The 13,020-nt window shown below is 38.3% G+C and overlaps 1 protein-coding gene across 2 annotated transcripts in view; it reads left to right on the top strand.

The window, feature by feature from the left end:
* mtmr2 (myotubularin related protein 2) overlaps positions 1 to 11,943 on the top strand; it is a 59,351-nt gene extending 47,408 nt beyond the window's left edge. Inside the window, exons 12-16 of one of the 2 annotated variants that reach the window (XR_004412299.1) lie at positions 2,305 to 2,397; positions 3,750 to 3,863; positions 4,157 to 4,333; positions 6,187 to 6,543; positions 11,350 to 11,943. Coding sequence is in view for 1 of the 2 variants with exons in the window: in XM_033022375.1 (XP_032878266.1) it covers positions 2,305 to 2,397; positions 3,750 to 3,863; positions 4,157 to 4,333; positions 6,187 to 6,348 (546 nt within the window). In the remaining variant the exon portion in view is untranslated. Of the gene's footprint in view, positions 1 to 2,304; positions 2,398 to 3,749; positions 3,864 to 4,156; positions 4,334 to 6,186 lie in introns of both variants that reach the window. The other variant, XM_033022375.1, reaches the window with a different exon arrangement.
* Positions 11,944 to 13,020: the final 1,077 nt, after the last annotated feature.

The raw sequence follows: 13,020 nt of genomic DNA on the forward strand, positions 1-13,020 counted from the left end.
CCCCCCTTTTAAAGGACTTACCGTACACTGTGCTTTAGCCGTCTTAATTACAGTGCCAACCTTCCTGCTCATCGTGGTGTGTGTCTTATCACCTTGGCTTTGCACCGTGGGAATATCACTCAGACAGCGTTCCCCCGCTTGCCCTGTCCCCCGCCTGCATAATGGGCTGGTGTGTGTGTGCGTGCGTGTCGACAGTCCCATTCTTCTCTGCAGATCCTCTCAAGATGTGTCAGGTTGGATGGGGAGCGTCGATGCACAGCTATTTTCAAGTTCCTCCAGAGATTTTCGATCGAGTTCAAGTCCGGGCTTTGGCTGGGCCACTCAAGGACATTCACAGACTTGTCACGAAGCCACTCCTGCGTTGTCTTGGCTGTGGGCTTAGGGTCGTTGTCCTGTTGGAAGGTGAACCTCCGCCCCGGTCGGAGGTCCAGGACGCTCTGGAGCAAATTTTCCTCAAGGATCTCTCTGTAGTTTGCTCCGTTCATCTTTCCCACGATCCTGACTAGTCTCCCAGTTCCTGCTGCTGAAAAACATCCCCACAGCATGATGTTGCCACCACCATGCTTCACTGTGATGAGCGGTGCCTGATTTCCTCCAGATGTGACGCTTGGCATTCATGCCAAAGAGTTCAATCTTGGTTTCTTCACACCAGAGAATCTTGGTTCTCATGGTCTGAGAGTCCTTTAGGTGCCTTTTGACAAACTCCAAGTGGGCTGTCATGTGCCTTTTACTGAGGAGTGGCTTCCGTCTGGCCACTCTACCATAATGGCCTGATTGGTGGAGTGCTGCAGATATAGTTGTCCTTTTGGAAGGTTCTCCCATCTCCACAGAGGAACTCTGGAGCTCTGTCAGAGTGACCATCAGGTTCTTGGTCACCTCCCTGACCAAGGCCCTTCTCCCCCGATTGCTCAGTTTGGCCCGGGCGGCCAGCTCTATGAAGAGTCTTGGTGGTTCCAAAGTTCTTCCATTTAAGAATGACGGAGGCCACTGTGCTCTTCGGGACCTGCAATGCTGCAGAAATTGTTTTATACCCTTCCCCAGATCTGTGTCTCGACACAATCCTGTCTCGGAGGTCTAGGGACAATTCCTTCGTCTTCATGGCTTGGTTGTTGCTCTGAGATGCACTGTCAACTGTGGGATCTTATATAGACAGGTGTGTGTCTTTCCGATTCATGTCCAATCAATTTAATTTACCACTGGTGGACTCCAATCAAGTTGTAGAAATCTCAAAGATAATCATTGGAAATAGGATGAACCTAAGCTCAATTTTGAGTGTCATTGCAAAGGGTCTGATATTTGTGATTTGTGATATTTCAGTTATTTCTTTTTAATTACTTTGCAAAAATTTCTAAACACCTGTTTTTCGCTTCTTCATTCTGGGGTATCGTGTACAGATTGATGATTTAAAAAAATTAATTGAATCCATTTTAAAATAAGGCTGTACCGTAACAAAATGTGGAAAAAGTGAAGGGGTCTGAATACTTTCTGAATGCACTGTATTTTTTTAATTGTATTTATTTGTTTCTTTTATGAAAAAGGTTACAAATGAATCTACACAAATCTGCAAGTAATGAGTTTGTCATCGAGTCCGCCATTCAATCATAGCTGATCTATCTTTCCCTCTTAACCCCATTTTCCTGTCTTCTCCCCATAACCCTTGACACCCGTACCAATCGAGTATCTATCAATCTCCACCAAAAAAATAACCAATGATTTGGCCGCCACAGCCATCTGTGGCAATGAATTCCACAGTTTCACCACCCTCTGACTAAAGAAGAGCTGGATGTCATTTGATATCTTGATGTCCTAAATTTAATTTAAATCATCCTATACTGATTTTAAATGTTTTTAAATTCATATGCATCTGTGGGTAAGTGCCTAAGCAATTTGGAAATTCACTTTTGATCTGTGACATTTAGTTGATTGGCTGAACTATTCGAATAATACAGCAACATGCTGGGCATTCGAATTTGCCACGATGACAAACAAGATTGTTCTGTTTTATTAAAAATCATTCTTCAAGATAAATTTAGCTGATTTGCTTTAATCTGTTCTCAGTACTGTAGCAGGTTTTTGAATCTGCTTGTAGCTCTTGCTTAAAATGAATGGTTTAGTGCCGCTTCAACCACCATCCCTGGTGATTCCTCTGGTTATAAACTATTGTATATAAAAAATATGCATGTTTTGAACCCCTACATTCTTTCATGTCATGCCTTGGTCTTTTTGTCTAAATTTTAGATTTAAATTATATATTCCAATATGATGACTTTAGATAGATTATTTAGAGCAGAACTCTTTTTACAGAGAGTGGGACATGGCGATAGGAACCACACAGACGCTGACAGGTCACCAGTCTTCTTGCAGTTTATAGATTGTGTGTGGCAGATGACAAGACAGGTAATACCTTTCTTTACTTCCAATTTTTATTTCCCATTATCATTTCAGTACAATGAAGCACTTGTATTGCCAACAACTTTCATTTGTTTTCTTTCTTCACTAGATTGCATGCATACATATTTTGCATGATAACTAGACCAGCTGTGTGATTTCTCTCTGAACTCCCCAGTTACATTGAAAATGTTGTTTGTTTTTTTGCTGTAAAGTTGTCCCCAGTGCATGGCAAATCATATCTATTTCCGGTTCATTCCGGCTAAATGAAGAATAGTATCTCATGTTTTTTCAGACCAGAAATAATAAGGAAATGATCACTTTGGGATTGTTCTGCAGACCACTCCCAGTGGTCAGCAGGAAGTATTGGAGCTCAAATATTGCTGTAAAAATAATAAGATAGTAATGGATGATTTAAACTTCCCTAATATTGACTGAGATTGCCACAGTGCCATTAGTCTGGACGGGGCAGAATTTGTTTAGTATATCCAGGAGCGTTTTTGCAAGCATTATGTAGATGGCCCTGCTAGAGAGCGGGCACCACTCAATCTCCTGGGAAGTGAGGATGGGTTAGTGGCCGATGTGTCATTGAGAGAGCACTTTGGGAACGGTGGCAAGGGTTTTACAGGGTTCACCAGCCAATACTTCTGTACCACATCTCAATGTAATTAACACAAACTTACTAATAGTTGACTAACTTACAAACAGATCTCCCCTATCCACCTAGATTAGAACCTATTTCTCCCCCCCCCCCCCCCCCCCCCACCTTTCCAACATCTAAGTTTCTTGCTCTGGCTTTACAATTTTCATCTCTTCTCACCTTATCTCCTGCCCTTTGTCCAATAAACCATCTGCAAACCCCTCTCACCAATATCCACTTGCAGGCTTTGTTCCACCCTCAACACCTCCAGCTTTCTCTGCCCCCCCCCCAACAATCCATCTGAAGAAGAGTGCCGACCTGACGCGCCACCTATCCATGTTCTCCAGATTCAGCCTGGCTTAATGAGTTACTTCAACACTTTGTTATGAAAATGGAATTAACTGCTGAACGTCATTTGTAGTTGTGTTTACAATAATCTGAAGTGCTTATTTTATTTTTAAAAAGGTGACAAATAGAAATAAAAATAAAATCTGAAACTTGAAATGAAATGCCAGAAATGAATATTTGGCTGCTTTACTTGAAACTGATATATTATTTTTGTGTGTTAAAATTGGATAGCTCAATACTATGAAATAGTTTGGAATTGTTGACTTTCCATTTTAACGTGTATCCAATCAGCTTGCCCAGTTTTTGGTACAATTTTGGCTTATTTTAAAACTGTCAATTAAAATTGAATGTCTACTAACTTTTATTTCCTTAGTTCCCAACAGCATTTGAGTTTAATGAGTTCTTCCTCATAACAATTCTTGACCATTTGTATAGCTGTTTGTTTGGAACATTCCTTTTGAATAGTGAACAGCAAAGAATAAACGAGGTGAGCCTGACCAGCAAGATTAAATTCCAGACATAAATTTAGCCTTTGTTATCATGGCACAGTTTAAGAAAGGTGACAAATAAATAGAAATAAAAATAAAATCAACATTAATAATTAACATATAACATTTATATTGTCCATTATGTGCAACAATGTTGCCGTGTTCTCATTTAAAGTGTTGACATTTTACAAAGAAAGGGAAAATATAGCATTTAATTATGGATGTATATATTTGTAGAAAATGTGCATGGAAAATGTTTCTAAAATTGATAATTAATCTTAATTTTTTTCAGGGACTTCAAAAAAGTACCATTTCATTATGGGCATATGTAAACAGCCAGTTAGAAGAGTTTATCAACCCTCTGTATGTGAATTACTCTAACCACGTGTTGTATCCAGTGGCAAGCATGCGCCATCTAGAGCTCTGGATTGGTTACTATATCCGTTGGAACCCAAGGATGAGACCACAGGTAACCACAGGGTACTTTGGTATAACTGCATGTACAGTAAACCCTCATTTTAATCCCTTTATAACGGATTTTGGTTATAGCGGATGGACTTGCAGATATTAGCCCCGGCTTGCACCGACACCCCTCCACTTAGAGTCCCAGCTTCCGACGCCACCCCCGACTCGCAAGGTGCACCAGTTGCCACTAATGTTGTTGTGGCTCACGTCGTAGCTCCTGGAGACAGTGCTTTGTCCGTTCCCCGTTCAACACCAGCTGCTTCCTCCTTCTCCCGTCACTGTCACATGGCCTCTTTCTCTCCCCCCTCTCCACCACCACCTCCTTCTCCCCTGGAGTCACCAACATATTCCACCTAGGGAGTGGCAGCAGGCGGAGGGAAGGGAGCCCCACTGTGACCAAGCACATAAGGTCGTTGGCAACGGCCTGAAGAAAGTTCTGTCCCCAGATGCTACAATGTGAGTCACAACAACAGCCACTTCAACCCAACCATGCAGTGGGTGAAGAAGGGTTCACTGGTGCAGAACAGTGGCATCTGTGCTTAGTATTCAGGTGAAATGACACAAAGTGCTATAGTAACTCAGCAGACTGAATAAATCTGAAGAAAGGTCCCGCCCTATCCATGTTCTCCAGAGATGCTACCTGACCCACTGAGTTAATCCAGAACTTTGTGTCATTTCAATTTAAAGCTAAGCACAGATGACGAGGCTCCATGATTCAGACCCGGAGCCCAGGTAGTGATATCAATGGGGGGAAATTTCTGGGAGATGTGATAACTTCTGGACTGACATGTTTCCCCACTTGCCACACCCTAAACGTGACATTCATCTCTTTTGGATGCAGGCTCCTGGTTTAAGCAATAGTGTCTGTATTTGTACTTCTAACAACAATGGCAGTGAGACTTAAGGGCCTGTCTCACTGTACAATTCAAAAGTTCTCCCGAGTTTCCCCTGATTCGAACTCGGAGAATTACGGTAATAGCCGCTCGTAGGTACTCGGGGCTCTCGTGGACATATTTCAACATGTTGAAAATCTTCACGAGCTTACCGCGTTTCCCCGAGTACCTGCCGTTAGCGTTACGAGCCGCTAAGAGACGTCCCGAGCTCCGACGTACCCGCTACGTACATTCTACGTGCTTACCACGAGTTTGATTTTTTTTTAACTCGGGAGAGCTATGAATTACCTCGTACAGTGGGACAGGCCCATTACTGACCTAAACACAGAATTCTTGATAAAGTTCCATGCTAATGTTGCAAGTTTATTAAATTATTATTTTTTTTCTCTGTGCTTTGAAATGTCATCCTTATTTCCATTTTTCCACTTCCACCTTTTTGATCTAATAACTGTCTCTTTATCTGAGTTTTTAGACCCTTGCTAATATCTCCTGTACTTTGGTGGTGAATTTTGTAATTAAAAAAAAAAAATTTGCAAAATTAGCATGGAACTTTATCTAGAATTCTGTTTAGGTCAGTAAGTCACACTATATGTTGCTACACTGAAACCCTTTTAAATGTTACATTAATTGTTGCCATTGTGCTTAGCATGTGCATGGAAAAAATTAGTTGCTTGCCCAACACTGCTAATTTAATAGCCATTTTCTGAGTTGTTGGTCAAAACAATATTGTTGCACTATTTTCATTATCCATTTAAAAATTAATTATTTGAAATGAAAATGATAAAATAAGCCAAACTTCAGTGAAGCATTTGGATTATTCAAAGATTTGCTCAAATGCATTCAATTTAATGGGGGTTGAGGGGAGGGGAGGGGAGCTACGCATAATTATGAATTTAGTCAAATACCCTGTAGTGGCAAAATAGATTTTCCCACTCTTTTATTAACCATTCCTATCTGAATACAGGAGCCTATTCATCAGCGTTATAAGGAACTTTTAGCAAAGCGAACAGAACTACAGAAAAAAGTAGAAGAATTGCAGAGAGAATTTTCCAACAGATCAGCTTCTTCATCGGAGAAAGCAGGCTCACCGCCACGTTCCATTACACCAGAGCAGACTGTTGTTTGAAAATTGACTGCGTTAAAGGATATACTAGTGGCTGAAGGCAATATTTACAAAAGTCTTCTCGTGCTTGGAAAAAATACTCATGTACACCCAAGCATAAATAAACAGGTTTACTGTAAATTATAACTTTTTTTGTAGGAACAAGATACTGTTAATTGAGATACATAATTCAAGAATTCCAAGCAGATAAGTTGCGAGGTTAGTTTGTTGCTTTGGAAGCAAATGTTATTTATTGCACTGACAAATATTAACTGTCATCTTTAACTTTAATTCTAAGATTAACACTAAAACTTGTATGTAATAACCAATGAGTTCATATGTTTTAGACCTGTTGGTTTATACTCATTTTTGCTTGATACTACAACTACCAACGACCAACCATTCCATGCTGGGTTTTTCATCCCTCTCTTTAACAAATCAGGATAACTAGAATGATAATTCAACATACTTGGTGGATAAGAAACTATAATAAAATATGTATGAAAAAAACTGTTAGAAAGTAAAAGAATGACTACTGAACAGGGCAAGTATGATTATTGTGATTGAAAGTGGTAATTTACCCAAGGTATGCTGTGTAGACATTTTTCTAATTTAATTTTATATTTTAGCGAAATCAAATTGACATTTTGGTATCACAAAATATTGCCATCATTGTTGCGCTCCAACTCGGTTCACATCTCTACTGTCCAGCTAAAATTCTTAAAAATGGTAATGTATTTTTCTATCCATAATATATTGTATATTAGGATAAAATATGAAATTTGGGTTTCCATTGACCAAGCCACATTGACCTGATGCCAAGGCGCATGAGAAATGTAACGTGCCATCTTGCTGCTTTTTCGGTAAACCATATTTTTTGTTTAATCTGGCATTACAAATGTACTTGAACAGAGCATTTTTTAAGCAAAGTTTGAGGAAAAATTAGGTTATTTTGTTAAATTATGGAATTTTCATATACACATTTTGAAGCTAGAAAATTTAGTTACATGTTAATAAAAATGTCTAGTATTTTTTGAATAACTTGGGAAAGAAGTTTATGAAACACAAAATGTATAGTTTGGGTTCAAACATTAAACCAAACCTGAATTTCAGGGAGAATGTTACTAGGGTGTAATCATACTAATGCAATGTATGAACATGTATTTTCAGGGATTGCTGACATAAATTTAGAAAACCGTCCAAAGATTTGTCAAATCTTCTGTAATTGTCTGTCCTATTCTTAAGAAATTTATTAATGATTCCTTAAGTCTTCACTAAGATGATTTTCTTCAAATGTTTGGTTTTCAGTTTAAATTCTTGCCAATTTATGCAAAATTACTGATTAACAGTTTTGCATTTAATCCAAACTTTTCAGTGGTGTTACTTAACCTTCCAGATATCATTTCTTCTGCTAGTGCCAGTCTGTCATGAAAGGTTACTCGTGATTGCAGAATCATTAGCACCAAAGACAATTAGCAGCTGCAGTGCTTTGAAAGGAAAAATGATTAGAACTTTAGCTTTTATAATTTAAATTTGCTATATCCATGCATCATTTAAGCATTAATTTCCTTAGAATCTACTTTAAGCTGGAAAGTATGGTTGCAGGTTTAAGGAATACAGGATTTTGCAATAAAATACAAATGGCTAAAATTAGTTAATCCACTGTCATTACTTAGCTGACAACACCAAAAAGCCAGTAGGAAATTGGGGGAAGAAATAATGTTAAGACACAAAAAGCTGGAATAACTCAGCAGGACAGACAGCATCCCTGGAGAGAGAAAGACCTGATGTTTCGGGTCGAGAACCTTCTTCAGACATCTTGATCCGAAACGTCACACTTTCCTTCTCTCCAGAGATGCTGCCTGTTACTCCAGCTTTTTGAGTCTATATTCGGTTTAAACCAGCATCTGCATTTCGTTCTTATACAAAGAAATAAAGTTGATACTCAAAGTACAGGTTTCCTGTATGTTTTTTTAAATTAATACTAAAGCACAAGTTTAATTTATCTAGCTTAATTTTAAAATATTTATGATATGACGTAAACTATATTTTAAAGTAGGCCACGGAGCATGGATTGTAATTGGAAGCCAGTGTGAAAATATTTTGAATTTCTTGGAGCAAAGGCTGCTTTTGGCTAAATGGCTCTTTTTTTGAGTAAACGTTCTGGGAGAATACTTAAACATGACCAGTGGCCACATGGTGTCAGAAGTGTATTTGACTGTCTTCGACTAGTTGGGTTGAAAGGACCATTTCCCAATTTAAGCAAGAGATCTATTATGTTGTTACAAAGCAGCATCAAACACATTAATTATGGGGTTTTTTTTCCCTTTCAATGTCACGTTTTTTTTTGTGTAAATTAATTTCTTGGATGATGTGTTAAATTTAAAGTATCAATTTATTGGCCACTTTTGCGTAATAACATTTTGAAAGCAAGAATATTTTAGGGACTAAATGCTTGAAGTGCTCAAATGATCCAATTCTGAACTACATATCACTTGTTAAATGCAACATCAATATTTGTTTGAAGAAGGTTTGGTGTGGTTCTGTTTCCTGCAGTGATTGGGGCCCCATTCCCACAATCCTTTTACATTCGAAGATAGACACAAATCTGTAACACAGCCAGCCAGACAGCATCTCTGGTGAAAAGGGTTATGTTATGCATTCCTTTTCTCCAGAGATGCTGTCTGACCCACTGAGTTACTCCAACTTTTTGTGTCTATCTTTGGTTTAAACCAGCATCTGCACTTCCTTTCTTCTCCTTTTTACATTCATTGGGGATCCTGTTCCCATGGTCCCTTTAACCTTGGTTCACTGCAAAATGTATTATACTACTGTGTAATTGTTGATCTGGTAATGGGAGGAATAGACAGTGGTCCAGAAATCCTGGCACTTACAAAGTCCTGAGAGTTCTGGATTATCAGAATTTTACTGTAATAAGATGATGGACTATCCACTAGTAATAGGCCAATACAAGACTTCAAAAATCAAGGTGAAGAGAAAGTGAAGACACAAAATTACCAGACAAGTACTGGTATCGAGTGTAATTTGATGTTGAAGACTATTAGGACTGGGTTTCCATGTGATGTGTAGATATGACAAATTAATATATCTGACATTTTGGATTATTACCGTTTCCAAATTCTGTACGGGAGGTAAATGTGAGAAATTTAAGAAATTGCCGATTTGTTAAACGTTCTGTTAAATCCTGAAAGGAATTTCTTTTTTGTAACTTAATATTGAACAGTTCCAGTTGATAAGGCTTACCACTTTTTTCTGAAGTTAGTCTCTAATGATCTTTGGCTATGTCCTTGATCAATGTTGAATTATCTGATTTGAGTCAGCAAAGCTATGCAGAGATGCGATTATTCTCCTTGCCCTTGCGTTAAGGAAGGATAATTTGATTGGGATCAGAACTCCCAAGCCACTATCCAGTGATCCGTGCTTGAAATCAAGACACAAATTTTGAATAGGAATTGTAATTTGATGCCCTCTATTTTAGAGCTACCTTGGAAACACAAATGAATTTCATCCACATAATAGATACTTTATTGTCACGTGAACCTAGGTACAGGGAAATTGTTTTTTCAAAGCACACAAGAGTCACCACAAAGTTATAAAAAAGACTCAGCCTTCTTTGTCCTCTTTTACCCCCTCCCTCTAGCCTGGTGTCTCTTTGCTCTTGGTGGCCCCCCAGACCGGGTCCCCTTTAGTTCTCGGCAGCTTCCCCATGCTGGATCCCCCAAGGTTTTATTTAATTTTCAAGTTCTGATATTTTCATATTTTCAAGTGCTGCAGATAAGACTGCCAGTGAGGGGCCATTTCATAAGGCATTTAAGGGTTTCCATGAGGGATGGGTTTGGAGTTCACTATCAACAAAGTCATGCCAGAATGGTAGATTTCCACAACCTAAAGACATTAATGAACTGGGTGCAATTTTAATGATCTGGTAGGATTTATTTGTGGTAGTTATAACAACCAGTTGTTGAAAATGGTAGATTATTAATCCTAACTTAAAATTCACAGCTGCATTAGTGCAATTTTAACGTTGAACTGGTGGGTTGTTAGTCCAAATGTCTGGATTACTAAACTCCTAATTAATCAATGCTGTGACTGCACACGCAGGGTGACGGGTGTCTATACACTGTCAATGGGAGACAAAAGAAAATTGTCGAAGGAGTATATTTAGAAAATAGACACAATATGCTGGAGTAACTCAACGGGACATGCAGTATCACTGGAGAGAACGAATGGGTGACGTTTCTGGTCGAGTGAGAGTCAGGGTAGAGGGGGACAGAGATATGGAAGGGTAAGGTGTGAAAACAGCAAAGGGGACGATGATCAAGGAAAATGTAGGATGGTATATTCTGAGTTTGCCTTTAACAGATTCTATAAAATTACTATATCACTTTTAAAACAACTGAAAATTAACGTGGGTTATCCGAAATTCTATGAATAGAATTATAGAACTTTGCAAAAATAAAATTTGCGATCTATTACACATCACAAAAACATTGTAGGGAAGTTAATTTTTTACCAGCTCAGTTTTCCTATTCCAGCAAAAGCTTTAATAAACTGCATTCTGAGTAATAAGCATAAATTACAAGCTTGGTCTTGCCATATAATGTGGAAGGTTGACATGATTTATTACAATGCCCTGCACATTTATCTACATATCTAAGCAAGAATACAGAAACTAACATTTAGTCTGCAAATATTATGATTTTTTAATGTTAGATTTCTGACAATGCAGAATAACATTTGGGAATGTCCTTTAATGTGCAGATTTGTTTAAAAGCATAGTTTCATCTCATCTTTGGTGCGGGCAGAAGTTCAAATTAATTGTTTATTCCACTAACTAGTTTAAAGTAAATTTGGATGAAGAATTGTCTAAATATTTTTTCTTTAGCAATGACATATTACAAAGCCCACTCATCTTAATTTACACTACTGATTCATTACAAAATATGTTGTACCAAAATACAATGTCATAATTTCTATGGACATGTTAATTCTTTTTTTTCTTAGAAAGAACACTTAATTGCACTGCAGCTAAATCCAAAAGGGCACAACTGTTCTGAGATCAAATAAAGCAAAGTATTCTTGAAGGCCATTCGGCTTCTCTGCTGAAAGCTCTGGAAATCTAGTCATCTGATCATTCATCTCTTGAATAAATAATTTTGCCTCCTTAAGGAGATGTTTTCTGACATCAATCTCTTATCTTGGTTTTGCCATTTTGTACTTTTGTGCTCTTGACCTGCTATGGTTTAATGAAGCATGGTTAAATATTCCAGATTAATCTCAATATTCCATAAGAATGCTGAACATCAAATTCTCAGCAGGAAATGTATGTTTGTGCCACTTTTAATGATTGCTTTCAGTTTGGCACGAAAGTCAGAGAATTTGTGTTCATGTTCATGGCTTATACAAATAAGATTGTCTTGTTTATTGTTATCAGTGACGGTTAAAAACAGCTAGCATTCTAGTATTTTCCTAACTTTGCACCTACTTTAGTAGAAGCAAGTTATTAGTTACTAGAGTACAGCTCCTTTTAAAGTGCACTGTATTTTTTTTTTAAACCGTGTCCTTCCAACTCCTGTATTAATAAAGAATTACATGAGATGGGCTACGTACATTATTTATTACCCTGACTAACTCTTTCAATCCTCCTCCCCTCCCCAGCTCTTCTTTGGCGAACTTGAATTATTACTGCCAATTCTAGCAAAATAATGATCTGTGATTGCATTTGCCTGACAAAAATATGCTGGAAGCATTCAATAGTGTCAGTGGGAATAAAGATGGAGTTGATTCGGGTCAAGGACCCTTCCTCATTAACAGTAAAGTGATGAAGACGAGTTATGTTTTAAATTGCAGAGATCATGATAATAAAAAAACATCGACTATTGAAATTGTTCAATTGAGTTAAAAGAAACATTGCCTGTAACTGTCCCAGGCAGAAGAATATGTGCTGTTCCTTGAGTTTTTGGAATGGTTGGAGAAATGTAGGTGACCAAAGAAAGAGTGGAATGGAAGTGCAGAGACAGGAGTGAGCCGAAGCTTCCAGTTACTTGCTGCTTTAATTTGCCATCGCATTTGGATCTCTTTGTGACCTCCTGTGTGGGTGCAAGGCCCAAGGTAAGCTCAAAGGACAACACCCTATGTTTTATCTAGGTATGTTGAAGCCATTGCATATTTGGACTATTCTTTTGTCTACAATTTTTAGACACTGCAGTTGCTGGTTTATAAAAAAAGACATAATGTGCTGGAGTAACTCGGTGGAACAGACAGCAACTCTGCAGTCTGAAGACAAGTCCCGATGGGAAACGTCACCTATCTATGTCCTCCAGAGATGCTGCCAGATGTGCTGAGTTACTCCAGCACTTTGTGTCTTTTTTTCACTTGCTTATTCTGGCCAATATCTCAACTTTGTAACATTTGTAATATATTTACAGAGTTAACTGCCAGTTAGTTAACTAGTGGATATGTTTTCACCATTCTTTCTCTTTGTTCTATCTATTACCCTCCCTCCCCCACCCCCCATGCTTTGTGTCTTCAACCAAATATATGAACTATTTCTATTTCCACAGATGCTGCCTGAACTGTTTTTTTACAGCATTTTCTGTTTTTATCTTGCTCTGTCCTCCATTTCATTCACCTCACCCAGTACTCATTCTGTGCTTCACTGCTCTCATCCTCAAC

This window comes from Amblyraja radiata, chromosome 6 (assembly GCF_010909765.2).
Source record: "Amblyraja radiata isolate CabotCenter1 chromosome 6, sAmbRad1.1.pri, whole genome shotgun sequence".
Taxonomy (NCBI): Eukaryota; Metazoa; Chordata; class Chondrichthyes; order Rajiformes; family Rajidae; genus Amblyraja; species Amblyraja radiata.